At 39.2% G+C, this 20,214-nt stretch overlaps 1 protein-coding gene across 2 annotated transcripts; it reads left to right on the top strand.

Moving 5' to 3' along the window:
• Positions 1-10,327: 10,327 nt before the first annotated feature.
• cmtr1 (cap methyltransferase 1) lies at positions 10,328-19,977 on the top strand. 2 transcript variants are annotated; one of them, XM_026319149.1, is made up of 24 exons: positions 10,328-10,702; positions 11,757-11,861; positions 12,160-12,329; positions 12,459-12,617; positions 12,758-12,850; positions 12,973-13,044; positions 13,272-13,366; positions 13,639-13,711; positions 13,832-14,030; positions 14,111-14,229; positions 14,437-14,533; positions 14,724-14,856; positions 15,279-15,458; positions 15,542-15,598; positions 15,708-15,765; positions 15,880-15,948; positions 16,455-16,586; positions 16,979-17,104; positions 17,424-17,515; positions 17,747-17,815; positions 18,070-18,117; positions 18,226-18,338; positions 18,532-18,640; positions 18,856-19,977. In XM_026319149.1, exons 2-24 carry the CDS (start codon positions 11,762-11,764, stop codon positions 18,989-18,991), a joined length of 2,499 nt encoding a protein of 832 aa, XP_026174934.1. In that variant the 5' UTR covers positions 10,328-10,702; positions 11,757-11,761; the 3' UTR covers positions 18,992-19,977. The 2 variants fall into 2 exon arrangements, with proteins under 2 accessions (XP_026174934.1, XP_026174935.1); XM_026319150.1 differs by having other exon boundaries at positions 12,175-12,329; positions 18,856-18,997.
• Positions 19,978-20,214: the final 237 nt, after the last annotated feature.

The following is a 20,214-nucleotide window of genomic DNA, read 5'->3' as shown; positions in this document are numbered from 1 at the left end:
CCTCAGACCGTCGCTCCTCCCATACCCCTCCACCCCCCGGTCCTGTTCCTTGAAGTTGCCATGGTAGGAGCAGGAAGGGGTCATACGTCTCATCTCTGGCCAAAGCAAGCACCGAACTACGCATTCATGCAAGATAATATCACTCTTGTAATTCTGAATGAAGTGGAAAGTGGAAAAACACGGAACAGGATATTTTGAAGTTGTGTTGTGTCACAATGTGAAACGTTTTTACTGCCTCAGGTCCCAGGGAGTCACTTTTTAAAAAGCAGATTTTTTGGTTTACCAATAAATATTCATCACACATACATATTCAGCAGTGGAAGAATTACTCAGACCCTGAACCCGAGTAAAGGTTTGATTACACTTCTGTAAAATACTTCTATATTATAGTGCTATAGTAAGGCATTAGTTCTATAAGGCATTAGTGTCAGGCTCTATGATTTCTAATTTCATAGAAATCCAGTGAAAAGTATATTTAACAAATACACTGATACCTTTTAAAGGCTGATCTCATGTTTACTGACTGTTTCTTCTGTATTTAATGTCCAGTCTCCTGCTTTCAAAGAGAGGACGAATGTGAACATAACGTCTTAAACTAACAAAAAACTGGGGTTTGTTGGGTTTAATCTCTACGTATTTGTCTAAAAATGAGACCTGTGACGCCAGGGGGAAAACAAATGACACATTATGCTGGTGGGCTTAGAATAACCACAGCAGCTCTAGTTAAGATGCCTCGCCTGAGTCTAAGGTCCTTCCATTTCTGCTTCAATGTCCACATTATACAGAAAGTCATTTGGGAAAGTGGTGGATGTGAAAAAAGCAGGAAAACACAGCAATACAGTATCAGATGAAACACAGGCTCTCATTTCAGAGACGTTTTTGAAAGAGTTATTATGCAGTGTTGGGTAATCTGAATTTAAGAATATCATTTTTTCACAGCGGCTCTAATCGGCTCCACCACAACAGAAAGGACTATTTAGCTCGGATAAACTATTTGTAAACAATCTGTTTCAAGTTTTGCATGGTTAGGTGTGAGCACTTTATTAGTGCCAGCTGACATGACTGGCTGTTGGGACATGTCCATCACCAGCAGGTTAGTGACCTTTGACACTAAAGGTCATCAGTGGGTCAACTGTTCATTAGAAACCCTTTCTTGGACGAGCATTCCCATAGTATCTCTACAGAGGTTATTTACAGTTGAGGTGGCCCTGGTTTCCAACATGCACATGTCTGATTATTTTATTTTAGTTCTTACAAATTAGAAACTGTTGTTTTTGTAGATTTCATGGATCTGGGAGCACAGACTGATATTTACTGATCCGTACTCTGGTAGACAATAAATTAGATCTATTAAATACTCTACATACCATATAGCCATGCCATATATCTAATATCTTTCAGAAGCATTTTTGAGATCTACTGAAAGACATTGTTGTGTATGTATTTGCAAAATGAAATACCCTTTTTAGTGAAATAAAAACAGAGAAGGATAGATAGGTCTATATTACAATATTATAATTTTTATTAATTATTAATGACAGAGCACTAACTAAGAGCCAGGCCATAATTTTTGCCCTCAGGCCCTCTAGTGGACAATAGGCTCCTGGTCTCTGCTAAGTCAGGTGGTGTGACCAGGTCTGAGGAACAAACAATCACGATGGGACAGCAGTGCAGTGTGCTTAATCTTGCTGTTGCTTAATTGAGCTTCACCTAGATTTTACAAGTAGAAGGTTTTATTTGGCAGAAATGTGGAGGTGCTGCCCTAAAGTTCTCATAGACAGCTTCTTATAGCAACTTTAATATATTATTTTAGAGTAACGGTGGATCACATGACTAGTTTTACGTGAAAGCGGTTTGTGTTGTGAGGAATCCAGAGAGCATGATCACCTGACTCTACATGTCAACAAAAACCTATTGGCGTTCAGCTCATTGTTTTGATTTTACAATGTGCAACTTTAATGTTTTAATTCACTCTCAGACGTGGTTTAACTGGCTGCTATGTTTTGTGACAAAACTTTGATTATGCAGGGTTCGGTCTACAGGCTTTCTAACATCCTGTGAGTTAACAAAAATAAAAGCAGCAGTTTGCTATAGAGTAGTGCCATACTACTATACTTTATATCTACACTCCATCATGACTGTGCTTTATTTATGGAACAACTGCTGTTTTATTTAACATGTTCCTGCCCGTAGCAGAGATGTCTTCTTTTTTTTTTTTTTTTTAAGCCTGTTGTGGTTGCACAGCAAACAGAGGGAGCTTAACTGTGACTCAGCAACTATCTGATGAGATTCACAGGTCACAGGGTTCTCCTGCACGAACCCACGAGACCACATCAAAACTTGTTGGCCAAGAACAGAGATTAAAGCTTTAATCATGTTCAAAGGCCAACTCTCAAAGCTCTTCCTTAGAGACTTTCTGGCTGATGGTGCCTTCATGAACAGTTAGTAGCTGGAGATTGAGTATAAGCTGCTAAATAATATAAATTACCATCTAAAATTGAAAGTTTTAATATAATTTAAGGTTAGTTTTATTCTTGTTTTAAATCCATAGAACAAACAGTAAAGCTGCTTATTAATTAAAGATGCCTTCAAATAAATCATTAGTAGGAAAAAGCTGGTTTCAACTTATTGCAATTATGCACAGAAATTTCGGAAACTATTAAGAGTTTGCAGCAGCCAGTCTGCTGTTATTTAATTCACTAAGCTAAAAGAAGTTTTGGTCAGGTTATAAATGCTTATCTTCTTCTCTTCCATCTTATTTCTTGTCTCTCTGGATTCTAACAATGGCCCTGCCAGTTTTTTTTAAGAGAACTGTCAGTGAAAGGCTCATTAAATGCTGTTCTCTGTCGGAAAGGCAGAGAGAGGAAAACAGAATGCAAGATTAAAAGTCTGTGCCAGGAAAATGTCAAAGGTCAGAGACAGGAACGGAGGGGTGTTAGTTAGTGGAAAAGTAAAACATCTTGGGAGGTCCTGAAGCTGCAGAGCAGGTAGTTTGAAAGTTGCTCACCTGTCAGTGTGAAGTCCTGAGTCATTAGTACAGTCTTTAGCACATGGACATGGAAACTGCGTGCTTTATCCCCATGCAGTTAGGCTTTAAAGTAGAAATAAGATACGAGATTTCAGATTTTCAGATTTATTTTCCACTGGCCCACTGTCCACTGAGGACACTTTACAAAACCATTATCAGAGACTTGTAATTAAGCACAAAAAACATCCATTCGCAGTCACACTTCATCAGTTTTGCACAGGAGACCTAAAATAGATTGGATGTGTCTTGGCATACACACCTCCTGTGTTTCATAACAAGCTGCCAGGTAACATGACGCCCAGCTGCTGTTTCCTGTCAATCTATAAATTACCCAGAACATACAGATAATTGCATACATGACAGTAACTACTATCATGGATTACAATGTCATTTCTAAAGTTATATTTTTGAAGTTCTATACATGCATCTGCTGATATGTGAGTTATTTTGTGTCTGTATATATGGCAGCATACCTTTGTGTTAGCATGCATGGGGCTGAAACAAATAATTAGCTCCTGTAGTCAGGAGGTGTTTTAATGAGCTCAATGTAGAGAACAGATTTAAATGAGGCTAAGCTCTTCCCCTCTTTAGATAGACCCATTTAACAGGAGGGAGACTACGCTGCGTCACTGTGCACACATGTACATGCACAGACAGATAAATCAACCTGTACTTTATGATGCTACAAAATGTATGTTTGTGCATGTACATGAGATGATGAAGGATTCACTGTCTTGCTCTTGAATACTTTATTTAAGTGTTTACTAAAATGCTGCAAACATGGGGAACCAGGGAATCTGCAGTACACAGTGACAAAACTACAATGCTTGTTAGCAACAGCATGACCTGCAACTGGTTTACTGCTCTTTGACATTGGCTATGGTGCCTCTATATCTGTGTGTAATGACCTTTATTTTCACACCTTTAGGGTGTCTACTGAGGATAGTGCGTTGCTTCTATGTTATCTATGTCTATGTCTATGATTTTATCATTTTAAACTGTCAAACATATATTTGAACTTTCATCCTGACTTGTGATTCATCCCATTTCCACTGATATTTATGGGGTGATTTTTCAGAACGGATGCACCTCAGGCAGCTGTTACAGAGCCTAACTCAGCTGCAGCTGCACACACAGGTATGATACTGTAAGATTAGAATCTAAGAGACATAACACTAACAACTCCTCTAGGGATACATACAGTGTATTAACACGTATAAGTACACACATTAACACACACACTGAAGGAGTATCGAGGATAAAAATAAGTCTAAAAGACCGTGTGGATATGGCCAACACTCCTTCTCAGCCAACGCTTTGGTAGCAAAGACATTCAGCTCTTTGTCGATGGCTATAAGGGAAGGTAATAAGAGCCTCCTGAGGAAGCAGCAGTGAAACAGACATACAATGGACCCCTGTTTGTCTGTGTGTGATTGTGGGCCCCTGTGTGTCTGCATGTAGGTGTGTATGTAAGAAATCTAGTCTGTCTGTCCCTGATTCCTGAGTTCTCAATGCCCTAAGGCTGGGAACTTGATAAAAACTCTAGACAAGCAGGTGTGTTTCCCTGCAGAAATAGCTTCTGACAACCGTAGTGATGATACTGATGTTAGTACATGTCCAATTATTGGTCAAGCTCATTGTAGCTGTTGTGGAGCTCCTGGTATATTTCCATACATTTTCTCTAAAGCTCAACTTTAAGCTTCCATTAACTCCAGAGTGGCACAACTGTAACCCTGACTGGCTCCTACAAAGAAAGATTTGAGATTGTTCTCAAAGCAGCTTATCTCTGTAACTGGGTCAGAACTCTGTGTCTTAACCTTGACCATGAATTGCTAGCAGCTAACAAGCAACATTTGAGGTGACTGTCTGATAATCAGACCAACGTACCTGAGCTCAGCCTGACTGAAAGTCATGAGTCAGCAAGAAAAAAATCTAATGTTAGACCACAAACCTCACCACTGAGACAGGTTCTCCTTATGCTCACTGCAAACACGGTGTGATTTAAACATCTAATCAGGAGCATTTTTCTGGGTAATTGTTGCCTTAAGAGTTGCAAAAGTTTACAATTGATAAACTATGCAGGCTGCAGGGGAGTGTTACAAAATTCTTGAAATATTTGTTTTGTGCAGCTGGTTGTGTTGGGGTCAGTCAGTTTGTTTTCTTCAATCACACATTGCCCATTCACACACCCTAATGGATAAAGGACAAGTAAAGCTCAGAGAACTTTAGCTTAATGTTAGAAAATGACTGAAATCTCTGCTGACATCTAGCGAATGAAGCAGGTAGTTCTTCCTTTGAATATGTGACAGAAGGCTGTGTAATTCTTCACAGTAGTTTTTCTAAAGGACACGGACCAAATTTCATAGTTTCACAGTCTTAATGATTTATTAATATATTGAGATGATTAAATCATAACAGAGAATGCAATGTTTCACATTCAAGTCAGGTCAAACATAAAGATTAACTGAATTTAACTTACTGTATAAACCATAGTGAATATCTGTGGCAATATACAGCAACTCTGCTGTATATATCCATGCAATTCAATATATTATCTTGCCTGTCTTCCGTCTGTCTCATCTAATAAATCTGTCTCATCTTATAAATAATATCAAAATTAATCCTATGTCTTTTTAAATGTTACTTATAATTAAAACAGAAAAAGACAAGTACAAACTCATTTTCTTTAAAGTCACATTTGAGACATTTTATGTCTTAATACCACAATCGACTTTATAAACAGGCTAAGCAAGAAAAGCTGATTACAGTGTGACAATAAACAATAAATACAATGTTATTTAAAAACATCCTTCAATTATCAACATCATACATTTGTTCAACTAGAATCCCTGTCACAAGTTTAAATTCCATAAATACCCACACCTCTCACTCTCGATCTTACACGTCTTCAAACTGTGGTCATAACCTCTCCTTTCTTAAACTAGGAAATCACAACACAATAGTCTTTAGAATTACGCTTTAACTGCTAACTTTCATTCTTTTTGTCGGTGGTACAATAATATGCTGTCAGATATGTTTTTTTTTCCCATTACAAAGCAAAAATATCTAGCTATGTCAATAGAACATTCATAGGTCATTCATCCTGTTTGACAGTGGTGTGGAACTGGGAGAGATCTGGGAGGACTGACATGTTGGTACAGGTGGTATCCAGGGTGGCTGACCTGGCCCCTCTGCCTGACAACAACACAGCATCATTGTGTGTCAGTCCAGCTAGATGTCACCCAGTCCAGCTCGCACCACAACCTCGCAGCACTCCATGTCATGTTAAGTTCTACTAATCTCATTCAGCATCATATGTACTTGACTATGTACAGGTTATATAGACAAAAAGTGCAAAGTAGCTACGATTATTTAGTAGAAGTCATATTTCTTATGTTTCTGTTTGTATTTTCTCTGCGCATTTTCAGTAATTCCTTTATTTTGTCAGGCACATAAAAGGGAGCTAAATATCACAAAGTCCAAAACACATACTGCCAACTCCAGAATCAAAAGTGAAATAAAACTGATTCTCTGAGTTGGAGATGCTTCTGCTGTACTCCCTCTCTCCATTTCTTTTTTTGTGCTATCTTACCAGAGAAATCCAATAAGAGCAAATTGATCAAATCGTCACAACACTGGCCGTCCCTCAAAATAGGAGGGACCTGGAAGCTCTGTCTTACATCATGGAAATTGCCTAAATGCCAGAAGAAACGTAATGGTGATTAAAATATCAAGGATTTAGGAAGCGATTTCTTGAGGCTCAGCTCCACTGTGTTTGTTAGTTTAATACATGTATCCAGTGAATGACTTTTGACTCAATACTCCCATGATAAGGCACACAATAAAGGGAAGAACAGCGGTTCAAGTGCACCATCAACCAAGTTCAGCAGAAACATCAAAAGCTGCCTTTCTATTTCACTGCACGTCAATCACATGCAAATGAAAAAAAAAAAAAAAAACACTGCATTGTAATTAGAAGGAGAGGTAGGTTTAAACAGGGAGTTTACTCATTACTGCACCAACACAGCCTTAAGGCAACAAACTTTTCACCTCAAACATAAAAAATCTTAATAAATGAAGAACAGGAAAGACATTAATCTTAATGGATTATTAGTAGGCATGCACAGAGAAAAACAGAACAGAAACATAAAATCAGTTAGTATTGCTTGTTGGTTTTTCTGTGTTGCTTTTAAAGGACTTCTACTTATTTTCTGTTGACCAAAAACTGGTGCTACTTTTATATATGTCTATTAAATCTATGGCCAGTAGCTTTCTCAAGTTGTATAACCTTTGCTTTAAATAGAAAAATGTATGTGTGCTTAGCATTTGTCCTGTCTTCCGTCTGTCTCATCTAAACAGGTGACTTGACGGCTTGTAGTGCAGCGTGAGTTGGCGGGAGCTGTAGCCAGACATGCCGATCCCCATGAGCCCCAGCAGGATGGCCATGCGGGGCACCGCAGGGCTCTCCTGGCCCTGCAGCACAGTCTGGGCTGCCTGAGTCTGAAAGAGAGAGTAGGGGTCACCATCACCACAAACGTACCCACGACAATCACCACCAGGCATGATCATCGCCCGGGACGATGATGACCAAGGCCGGGGGTTAGCAGTGTTCCTTCTGGGTCTGACTGAGGTGGAGTCCTTCAACAGGTGACCCTGGTCACACACCTGTCTCATCCCAGCGATAGTTTTACCATAAGGGAAGAGCCGCATTAGAATCTCCATATTTGTCAGGTTTCAGTACATATTCAAGCAACCCATACGGTCCTCTGCAGGTTTGGAGACATCTCAGAATTTTGAGCCAATCCAAGACACGTCCTAAAGTCGGATATAAATTCAGTTATTTTTTGTTTTTTTTTGTTTTATTGTTAGTTAGTTTGAATTTTGTTTGCAAGAAGAGCTAGGATGTACAAATAATGAGGGTCCATAATGTCCATTTTCAAAACAAATACAAACCATAATGGAGGTTTCTAAATCCAGCTGCAGGTCTCTGAAATACAGGTCTTTGAAGGCGAACATAGATCTTATGCTGTTTGTCTGGAGATCCAATTAGAGGGCATTTACCTGACCCTGCAGGCTAATATCTGATCCAAATCCATTCAAAGACAGGCTGCTCTAATCTTCTCCTTTAAATCCAGCTATGACACACACACATCCACACATAAATGGGCACTATGTGGACAGTCATGAATCAGTTGTATTGTTTTGTGATGACATTTCAGAGCACTGAAGTGATACATTCAAGACTAATCTGATATTTACGTTAACCTTTTTGTGATAATTTAACTGAAACAGTTAAGAAGCAAAATCTGAAGTTATGTTTAAAACACACTAAAGTTCTGTTTGCTATAATACTACAATACTTTCTATATACAAAAAAATGTGCAGGCCCTGGGCATTAGATACCAGTTTGTTATGAGAGGCTATAAAGGAATTTTCTCCAGTGTTGGACCACTAAATGTCCCTGGATGTCCAGGACTAATCATTAATCTATTAAAGAAGAGAATCACCCTGAAGCATCTTACGCACCTGGAGGAATCTAATATATCCAGGGGTCAGGCGAGGGATGCGAAAAAACATTTTTGTTGTTCTCTCCAGCGCTTCACAATTGAGACTACAAATACGCCCGCTGTAACCAGTCCTTGGGGCTTCTGCTAGGCAACTTTATCACAATGAATCTCTTAACTTCCTCGCCCTTTGTGTCTCTGTGTGCTCAATCTTCTCCACTGGGCTGAGTGTGGCAGCAGCAGCAGCTCTCCCCTGTGTCCAAAGGTACACACACACACACACAGTGCTAACGCGCTCACTCAGATAAACCAACACGCACCTGAACTGTGATGATCTCCCCTGAGGTAGACCGGTACCCATAGGATGTATATAAAGCCTTGGCTTCATTGCATAAGCTGGTCACATGGCATTGGACTGTATTTAGAGTGTATTTGTGTGTATGTGCATTTGTGTCAGTGGGGGATTAGTAGAACCACTGGCACTGGAGTGGGCTGATACACCGATGAGAGCTACTCCAAGACCATTGATGATAAATTATAAAAGGAAAGATCACATAACCCCATCAAAGGATAACAATGCAATGACGTCAACACGGGTCACTGAGGGGCACTTTAACAATTAGGTACAAGTAAAAGACAAATTGCATTGCTACAGTGTCACAGTGGATCCTGGCATGGCTGCCTAGAGGCAAAACAAATAGAAAAACATATTAACTATCTACACATGAGCTAGATTTGTACATTATGTCCACTCCACTCTATCACTCTGTCGGAGCAAACATATAAAGCAGAACACTTTTTTTTTCTTTTGTACCACAAAAGCAGAGAATTGACTTTATCTTTTAAGGATATAACTGACTCATCAATGAAGGCATATGATGAAGTGACAATTACTGATGCAACTGAATAAAGAGAAATGATTATGATCTTGATAAATGTGCAGACACTCAGGAGCCACACAGGTTACGCTGACATGTCCCTAACTTGCTTTCTTTACTATCAGAAACCATAGAGTCCTATTCTCTTGAACCATTGTAAACTCCCACTGGAAACAACCTAATGGCTGTTTTGATGAACAGCTGAGGATCACTTAACACACATGCCAAGAACAGATTAGCCCAATCTAACAGACATGCAAGACTGATTAAAGAAAAATCTAATTACTTAATCACTTAAAAAAAAAAGCAATCAAAGTGTAATGTAAATTTGTCTCATTTAATTTTATTTTTGGGCACAAGAAAATAAAAAGTCTTTTTAATATGTTAATAAAAAGAGACGAAGCTGTGCCTGATTTTGCCAGATTTTCATTTTGATTGTAATGCAAGAAGTACATATCAAGGGTTTTAAAATGACACACAGGTTTATTTTCTTTCTTGTTGTATTGTTGTAATAATTTATGTTGTGACTATTGAACTATAAATAATAAAATTATACACATGACCGTTGCATAATTTTTCTGTGTACAAAATAATGCTGCTTAAAACTACTTATTTAAAGCAACAGCCTATTACTGTTTGTTACTGTTTAGGAACACACTTTTTTTGGTCTTAGAAAAGTCACTTTTGTTAGCTGAATACTAACAAAAGTGACTTTTACTGTTTTGAACACTTTCTTCTTTATTTCAACAATAAAAAGATGGGGTATGGATTATATATCATTATATAGAAAGATAGAATTCACATATAGTTCAATATTAAAACAAGTAATCAAAGATGGAATGACTTCTGGGGAAAAAAATCAGGCACTTGTGTAGACAGCCGTCATGCGTCGCGCGTCATGACTGCGTGTCCACAGGTAGAGAAGGACCCTTGGACGCTCTAAAACCAGAACGCGGGCTAATGTAAACTTCAGTAACAGCGTATTTATAACTAAAGAAATAAAAAGCAAACAAGGAAATCTCGAAAGACATGTAGAATTAACATCTTGTCGATGCTGTCTCACCACAGAAGAGTGAAATTTACCTTCTGTGTTGGTAAAAACTGGCGGGCTAATTCAGCAAGCTAACAGCCGAAGCTGCTGCAGCTGCGCAGTTTGTGTTGACTGAAGAAAACAGCTCAGGTTCTGTTCACCTGAGCTGTGTTTTCCTACTAAATATATCTCAGAGAGTGGAATGGGACGGCTTTGCCCAAAGTTGATAGTTGACTGCTGCTAACTACAACACAACGAAGAGGTAAACGCACTTTTGTCGGGCGTTTATCAGGTTTTGGGATTGTGTTATAATCGTGAGTCACTGTAGTGTTAATACGTGAAAGACGCCAAACTGAGGCTGAGGTAGAGGAGCCGTGACGTTGTTGTTGTTAATATCAGTGTTTGATAGAAGTCCTGCTTTAGCTTACATGTGATAAGACAGAAAATAATACAGTGATCCAACAAGGACTCCCCTAGTAGAATAGAAAATTATTTTATTCCATTTTGTCCTCTGCTCTCCTTTTCTGGCCTTCATATTTATGCCATTTACACTTTGAGTATTCATTTGTAACAAAATCACCACATATTTATTATTTATCACAGTTCTAGTTGATCATTTTTTAATTTCAGTCCATCCACTAATCACTTGACTGACTAATTGCTGGTGTAGTTTAGTTCATCTCTGTTCTTTTCTTGGCATGTATGAGTAAATAACAGTTTAACTTACTGAATTTAGTGTTGTCACGATACCAAAATTATTACTTACTGATAACAATACCTGCCTCAGAGTCTCAATACCAGGCAAAGCATCAGGAAAAGAAATGGAATTCCAGGTGACAGAACATGGAAATGAATATATAAAGATAAATATTTGTGTCAGTGTCAGTGCTGTAGACAATGTGAAAAGACGCCATAAAACAACAGTAGTGAATTATTGTACTATTGAATTATGTGTATTCAAACACTTCAATATCAATTTATAATCCAGCCAGGTCTACAGAAAATCAGATCAGCTCTTTACAAGATCACATTACACCTTCATGTCATACTGCTACTTATTCAATTTCAGATTGTAGAGATAAGTTACAAGCACATTTGAATCTTAGTCACTTTAAGGTAGTTAAAAACATAAAGTTAAATTAGACATTTGTCTTTCTTTTTGTTATCAAAGTCTGATGGTGAAAAGTTCCCACTTCTTTGACTTGTCATATGTGACCTATCACAATCGCTAATCACTTGTTCCATTTTATTATAGTTTTCTGCTGTATCCTGTTGGTGCTGTTTGCTCCTCAGCCATTATCTTATTCTCATTTCAGTCATAATGAAGAGAAGAGCTGATGCAACCTCAGATCCAGTGCAGGAGACAAAAAGGCGTTGTGATGACAGCAGTTCAGATGAAGACTCACAGTTATCCAGACAAGGTAGATGAGTTTCCCTCTAATATCATGTCTGTCATGCTTAGGTGGAATTTAAACTATTGTGTGTGTGCTTGTATGAAAACAGGGAAAATGTTCCAGATGTCATTTTGTTTTCTTGTACACTTATATACTGACATACTGTTTGATATTCACTTGGCCAAATAACTGTGTGCGTAAGAGAGTACAGGTCATAATGTATTGGAAGGAAGATGCAGGATGTCTTAGAGAGGAGTGAGATGTGATTAGGGCTGTCGTTAATAGAGAACAGTTGTCAGATAAATTCAAGGTGTTCATTTGTCAGTTTTGTCCTGTCCAGACTCTAGCCAAAATGACTCCCTCAGTGAACAGGAGGATCACAGGCCAGGATTTTCCATGCCCTCCATATCGTCTTTTGGTTCCCAAGACACAAACACCCCCACAGACAACTCCTCCAAGTTCTCTATGTACAACAGTGTGTCACAGAGGCTCATGGTAATCTATCAAAAACCTCACAAACTGAAAACATTTCACAGTTAATTGCTTCTTTATTTTCAGAAGAAATACAGTTTTCCACTGTCTTTTCTTAATTCTTTGCTTACCTGATACCTATTTCACCTTCAGGCCAAGATGGGTTTCCGTGAGGGTGATGGTCTGGGGAAGTTTGGCCAGGGACGCAGGGAGATCGTGGAGGCCTCTACCCAGCGAGGTAGAAGGGGTCTCGGCCTCACGCTACAGGGCTTCCAGGGGGAGCTCAATGTTGACTGGCGTGATGAACCCGAGGTACAAAACTGTTAAATAATAAACATGTAATGTTTTCAGAAATGTTCAGAATTAGTATAATGGTTTTAAGTTCAGCACCATGTGAGGATCAAGCAATTGTTGACACAGTCTTTGTTGCTTTTCTGTCTCTTTTTGTCCAGCCCAGTGCTGTAGAGAAGGTCGAATGGTTCCCAGAATGCACTACAGAGATCCCAGATACAGATGAGCTGAGGGACTGGATGACTTTGAGGGAGGTAAACAAAAAAGCTCAGACACTCAGCTACATATGTTCATAATAAGTACATAATCTTCTGCATGCTCTTTGCTTGATACACATATGTTTTATTGTTAAAATCTTGTTTTGAACTGCTTTCAGAGAAAACTTAAGATTGAGGATGAGACAGAGTTTTGCACTGAAGATCTCCTGCACACTCTGCTAAGATGCAAGGTAAGCTGTAATGTAAAACTTAGACTTTATATTAAGACACAACATCAGTTTGTGATTTCTAATTAAAAATGTTTCTAATATAGCATAATATGTGTGTGGAGCGAAGTTTTTCCTTTGTTGCTAAACTGTTGTCATGATGTGAATTGCCTTTAATATTGAATGGACACAAATCATATATTTAAACCTTGCTAAGTTGTGTAACCATACTGTCTGATGATGATGTTCAGACAGTATTTGATGCCCTGGAGGGCGAGGAGATGAGGAGAGCACGGACACGCTCCAATCCTTATGAAACAATCAGAGGAGGCATCTTCCTCAACAGGTCAGTCTGCACATAGTTACTGCAAGGTGGTGGATAATGAATTATCATTTGCTGTTTTGGTATTGTATTTAATTCAATTATGTTGCACTTATTGGGGGAAAGAAATTGTTAGAGAGGCCAGGCCTTTTAACTGTTTGAGGCTGTTTTTGCAGGATGGCAAAAGTCCAGGTTTGCTCTGTGGATGCTCAACAGCTTATTTTTAATAGTTTTAATGAATACTCTGTAGAGTGCCAACATTTAAATACAATAAATTATATGTTCTCTGTGTTCAGAGCAGCTATGAAAATGGCCAACATCGACTACTGCTTCGACCATATGTTCACCAACCCAAAGGACTCGCAAGGGGTGAGTGGGTCAAAGTAACTGCCACTATGTGTTGGGCTGAACTTTTGTTGGATCAGGACACAGGCCTATGTAAACAGATGGTGAGACCAACTGATGTCTCATCCCACTCTCATTATGTAGAAACCCTTGACGAAGGACCGCGAGGGCGAGCTTCTGTACTTTGGTGACGTCTGTGCAGGGCCTGGAGGCTTTTCAGAATACATACTGTGGAAGAGGCGCTGGCATGCCAAGGGCTTTGGCATGACGCTGAAAGGACCCTGTGACTTCAAACTGGAAGATTTCTTTGCAGCACCCAGCGAGCTGTTCGAACCTTACTATGGTACCCTCACAAAACGTGCACACCACACCCATTTCAGGTGATGAATGGTTGACTGAAAGCTTGACCCCTGTGTGTCCCAGGTGAAGGAGGGGTGGATGGAGATGGTGATATCACTCGTCCAGAAAACGTGACTGCATTTCGGAACTTTGTCTTGGAGAGTACTGAGAGAAGAGGGCTGCACTTCCTCATGGCAGATGGGGTTAGACCATTTCACGTTAATTTTTTTACTCTGAAGTAGCCACTACTCTGCTTCAAACCATGCAAAAATCTAAAAAGAGAAGGAATAGTTCCCTGTTAAAGGTAAAGAGATGTAGTTCCTGCTGTTTGTATGTTCAACCTACATTTTGAAATTTTTGTTTAATGATTGGCTCAGTTTTGGTTTGATTCTTCTTTCTTTTTCTGGCAGGGCTTCTCGGTGGAAGGTCAGGAGAACATCCAAGAGGTCCTGAGCAAACAACTGCTGCTCTGTCAGTTCCTCACAGCCCTCTCTACACTCAGGACAGGTACGTGGGCATGATTTAGTCCTGTAGTCAGTCAGCATATATGTCAGTGTTTCTTAAAAAGTTTCTTTTAAAAATGAAATTATTACAGTTCTTATTATACATTCATTGTATATGTATTGATCTACCCATCACTAGTATATTGGTGTCAGGTCCCAGACTAAATTATACTGGCACCCTTTGTCTTCTCTAGGTGGCCACTTTGTCTGTAAAACGTTTGACCTCTTCACTCCCTTCAGTGTGGGTTTGGTCTACCTGCTTTACCTCTGCTTTGACAGGATCTCCCTCTTCAAACCTCTCACCAGCAGGCCTGCTAACTCTGAGAGGTGGGGCTGCATCTGTGTGATAAATTTGTATTTGGTTACTTATTCAGGCAAATATTGATACAGGATAAGTTAATATTCACACTAAATATCAAAGTAAAACTGGACTTTGCAACATATCCTTAAGTTCTCTAGTAACCATGCTTCACTTTTTGTACACTGCATTAGCTGGTTTAAATTTAAATGAATACAACTAGAGGAATCATGTTTTATGGCTGTCATTGTGACTTACATTGTACAAAAATGATAAATACAGTGACAAAAAATGTGCAAAAACGAGGGGGTCTGAATACAATATAGTATATGTTGACAATGAATAGAACAGTCTCTCTGCTTTGAATCCAACTTTAGATTTAGTGTAAGAGGTGAGAATTAGTGCAAAAAGCCTCTTCTGTAAGTCTCCTTCCACTCCTTGCCATCCACAGGTACATAGTGTGCCGTGGTCTGAAGCCTGGTTCAGATGCTGTCAGGGAATACATGTTCAGAATCAATCTGAAACTCAACCAGTTGAGGAATACCGATACAGATGTTGCAGATGTGGTTCCTTTAAACATCATCAAGGAAGATTCTGACTTCTATCAGTTTATGGTCAACTCCAACGAGAGGTAGAGACGCACCATGTTCACAAAGCTTTAATGACAGCATTTCAAACAGTGACTAATGAAGGTGGAATTTGCTCTCGCTGCAGCCTCTGTGCAGTCCAGATCAAGGCCTTGGCTAAGATTCACTCTTTTGTAGTAGACGCGTGAGTCATCTTTCTTGTACCCACGCATTTCTCTATATTCCTCAAAAGCATGTGTGGGATGGCGTTTCCATCTGGAATTGACTGTGTGCCACTGTGTTAATTTCTCTAGGACCCTTTCAGAGCCGAGGCAGGCTGACATCAGGAAGGAGTGTCTCAAGCTCTGGGGGGTGTGTGGAAACTGTGATTTGTATACTAATCTGACTGAAGAAATATGTTTTTTGTAGAAATCTGCTATTTCATGTCTGTTTTTCCATAAATAATTTTTTGTCTGTCTTTTTCAGGTCCCAGACAAGGCCAGAGTCACTCCTGCTTCCTCAGACCCAAAGTCAAAATTCTATGAACTGATTAAGGTCAGTTAAAAAATATGGGGTGAAAGAAGCACTACAGGAAATAATATAGGGTTAACAAATGTGCACAGTTTAATAATAGATATTAAGAAATTGTAAGCATCTAAATGCACTTCCTTAAAGCCTACATAGCTTTTCCCCGTGTTTGATAATTGGGATGTGGTCCTTCATATTTGTTTGAGGAGCAGGGGGATTGTTTGTGTGCAAGTGGGAAGTTTGCATGTCAGACACTATACAAACATGAAACTATGTAATCTATTTGATCTATACAACTGCACACAAACGGACCATTCAAGCCAACATTGTAATTAGTCTAACCTTTAAATTATCAGACTTTAAACTAATAATTGATGTGGTAAATATAAAACTCCTTTTTTGGGTGGAGTAAAACTATTCAAGTCTGCTGCCCTAAGAAATTCTATGGTAAACACGGTTGTAACTTGGCTCATAAGAGGTTCTGTTTTTCTAAATATATTTTCTGTATGTCTGTTTCTCCTCTTACACCTCAGAATTCAGATACAGAGTCGTTCCAGTGTAAGCTCACTCCTCTCAACACCAGCACACTCGAAAAATTGCGTCATGTCCTGGACCACAAGTGCATTGTTGGAGGCGGAGAGCAGATTTTCCTTCTAGCACTGGGGGTAGGTCAATCAAGTAACAATGCAGACTTAGACAATGTATGATAGGTCTTAAACTTGTGTTTTGTTTTACTTGACTGCAGTAATATACTTCTCACTTAGCACACAAAATCTTTATTGTATCTAATAGTCATATGTCTCTTTCAAGATTTTCATTTGATGTGTGACAGAATCCTTCTATCAGTACATCTTTACAGTCAGTAATGGGAGACTCAAGATCGTCTCGGTTTCTTTGTGGAAACTTTAAAATACAGAGCTGAAAGGCCAGTTCATTTGCCCCCTTTTATTACTGGTATAGATGCTGACTCAGGGAATCTTTACAGTTTTAGTGCATAATGACCTGTGTTTGAGCCTGTTACCACCAACTTTTCTCTTCTCCATTTTCCATTGTGCAGAAGTCTCAGATATACACCTGGGATGGGAAGACACCTGTGCGCTGGAGGAAACTGGAGAATTTCAAGCTAGAGCTGCCAAGAGATACACTTCTAAGTGTGGAGATTGTCCAAGAGCTGAAGGGCGAGGTGAGACCATGGACCACAAAGATCTAAGGCTGAACACATGAAGTATGACTGTGTCCCAGTCTTTTTAGGCTTGTATCCATTTCTATCAATGCTAAAATAATCTCTTATTCTCAGGAGAAGATGTTTAGTTTTGTTTTCTTGGCCATTTTCTCCCAAAAACACAATTCAGAGCCCAAAGGTTGTAAAAGAAAAAAAAGGTGTTCCCTATTATCCCTTTCCTCAAAAATAAGTAATTGCATTTTGTTAGCAATTGTTAAGGTAGACTTTTACTGCACAGGGTTGTGGTTTGTACTGTAAATCCAGTGTATTTGCTGTTTAGGGCAAAGCTCAGCGGAGAATCAATGCAGTTCATGTAATGGATGCACTAATACTGAATGGCACTGATGTAAGAGACCAGCACTTCAGCCAACGGTAGGACAATGTTAACAGACTTGTGTATCGCCATGTCTGCCCTGAGCCCAAACATTAACACCATGTTCTGTGTTAGCCTTATCATCCATGGTCTACTGTCCCTCTGTTTTGTAAAAGGTTGTAAGAGGTTAAAAGTTATCAATGGAAGATGGACATAGCACTGAAAGATTAGCAATGAGTGCAGGTCATTGTTTACTGTACTTTACTGAAAGAAACTCGTTGTGTGTCCAGGATCCAGATGGCTGAGAAATTTGTGAAGGCGGTAGCCAAACCAAGCAGACCTGACATGAACCCCATCAGGTATGAATCTGAATGTAGCCATTGTGAAGTTAAAAATAAAATGAATTAATGTGATAAAATGTGGAAATATTGTGGAAAGATATTATGAAGCCTTGCTACAGCGTGATCTGGTTGTAATTCAAAATGCTGCGTTTTCTGATGTAACTCTCGGGTTGATGTGACATTGAAATTGGACCCACAGGTTCTGATCCTGTTAAACTGTAAAATGATTGTGTTGCAGGGAAGATCTAACATTTGCTGTTTTTTGTAATCAGAGTGAAGGAGGTTTACAGGCTGGAGGAAATGGAGAAAATTTTTGTCAGGTATGACACACAAGTGAACATGAACTATTAAATATCAGGCTACTTTTAGATTACTGTTGTAACTTTAACAAGAACTCCTTTCATTTGTTCACTTTTTGGCTCATCCAGACTAGAAATGAAGGTAACAAAGAGCTCAGGAGGAGTTCCTCGCCTGTCCTACACTGGCAGAGATGATCGGCACTTTCTTCCCACAGGCCTCTACATCATTAAGACTGTCAACGGTTTGTATGTGTGTCTGAGTGTGCATGCTGTAGCTCAGTGTAAGAAAAAGACTTTAATTAGTTTGATCTTTGTCAAAGCACCTAGATCCCCGCAGTCAGTAGGAGTTCTGTAGGACTGTTCTTTTTGTGTGTCTAATGAAATGGGCAAAATATCTTGAACGAATCAAGCCTCTAATCTCTCTCCACCCTTCAGAGCCGTGGACGATGGCATACAGTAAGAACTCCAATAAGAAGTTCTTCTTTAATAAGACAACCAGGATGTCTACCTACGATATGCCTCCAAATTCTGCTGCCCCCTTCCAGTACGTACAGACCCTTTTAAAAACTACATTTTGGATTAGTTTAAAAGCTTCACGTTTGATTTCTGTATACAAAACTGCCAATTCTGTAGTTGTGATGTTGGTGCGTTATGTTGTTTTTCCATATTGGTTACTGATTAGATGATTATTAGATATCTGTTGGTAGTCATGGTTATCACATGAATGAACAAGGATCCTTTCTTCATCTTTGTCCTCAGTGTCTGCCACTCAGAGCGGCTCTTCTGGGCTTGGGTGGACGGTGTCATAGTTCATGACTCTCAGACCCGGGTGGACCCCGAGAAACTGTCCAAGAATGTTGTCTTGTCATTTATCCACCAGAACTACCAGCCCTGAAACACTCACTGAGCAGCAGACCAGCTCCAGCCTGAAACAGAATGCACTCATTTATGGAGGAATGTAGACTTATCTTAAAAGATTATAATGTGGTGTGTTCATATTTATTTTGACATTGAGAGAAGGATTATTAAAATGACTTAGAGTGGATTGAAATGAATGTTTTTAGGAATTACCTATTTTTATTGTTTAGTTCAATGTCTGTTAATTGCTTTATAATTGTTGTCTTGTTCCTCCATATTATGTTGCTTAGAGAAATGGTTACCATGTTGTAACTGGAGTTCTGGTGCTGGGAGTGATGAACTGTTGGCTGCTCTTACTAGCAGTGACATCTGAACTCCGGACATTTGACCATCCACTCTGTCTTTCTGCCTTTTCCACTGCCCTTGGCTCTGTGTGCTACAATCAAAACTCGCCTTATAGGACATATGGAAACAAAGTGAATCCACTGAATAGCATGTCCCTGTAGATCCAGTTTTTACAGTTCCTAGTCAGCCATGCTTGTTTAGGTTTGCATTCACGATAAGTTCAAAGATGTTCAATCTATGCATCCATGTCTGTGAGCATTGCTGCTTGACTTGTTCTACACTTGCTTTAAACGCAGCTTCTCCTCTTGTCTCTGTCAACAAGCTTGTCATTGTCACTTCTGCAAAGATGTAGCTGAAGCCAAAATCCAACAAACACTTTTATCATGTTCTAAATTATCACCTCTATGATTTCAACATTCATATCAGTCACAGATGTAGCAGCTTTCTTCTGCTCATCCTGATCTTTCATGGAGTGTGTGTTAAAAATCTGGAAGGTGTCCTGTTGTTTCTACTCCAACACTTGTTTGTGACTGCGCCTCAAATCGCCTGGACTGTATGTTTCTTAAATGCTGCAAAATAGTTATTTTTCTCTTGTAAAGTTTGCTTCCTTTGATGTAAATAGTAATGAAATACTGAATAAATGGAAGATGCTCCTTCAAGAGCATACTCTAAACAGCCTGGTGAGATTTGACTTCGATTATTGTTTCAGTAATGATGTTCATGGCTGAATCAATCTATTACCTTCACGTTCCTAAAGGTTTTTGAGTTTTCAGTAATCTGAACACGAGTTTATTTATGAAAATACACCATGTGAACACAAATGTGGATCTGGTCTTAAGACCCTCTGACATGTTGACTTGATATTTAATTATTTAAAGCTAACAGGCACATGAGAGAAAGGTGTTAAACCTACTC

This window comes from Mastacembelus armatus, chromosome 24, assembly GCF_900324485.2.
Source record: "Mastacembelus armatus chromosome 24, fMasArm1.2, whole genome shotgun sequence".
Classification (NCBI taxonomy): domain Eukaryota; kingdom Metazoa; phylum Chordata; class Actinopteri; order Synbranchiformes; family Mastacembelidae; genus Mastacembelus; species Mastacembelus armatus.
Note: the sequence above shows the minus strand (reverse complement) of the source record. Positions and strands in the feature narration are given on the sequence as shown.

What these genes read in the sequence shown, in the direction of transcription:
- cmtr1 (XM_026319149.1), top strand. Translation starts at nt 11,762, where the DNA reads ATGAAGAGAAGAGCTGATGCAACCTCAGATCCAGTGCAGGAGACAAAA. An exon ending in ACTGGATGACTTTGAGGGAG is followed by an intron (nt 12,851 to 12,972) that starts GTAAACAAAAAA and finishes AACTGCTTTCAG; the next exon opens with AGAAAACTTAAGATTGAGGA. An exon ending in GGAGGCATCTTCCTCAACAG is followed by an intron (nt 13,367 to 13,638) that starts GTCAGTCTGCAC and finishes CTCTGTGTTCAG; the next exon opens with AGCAGCTATGAAAATGGCCA.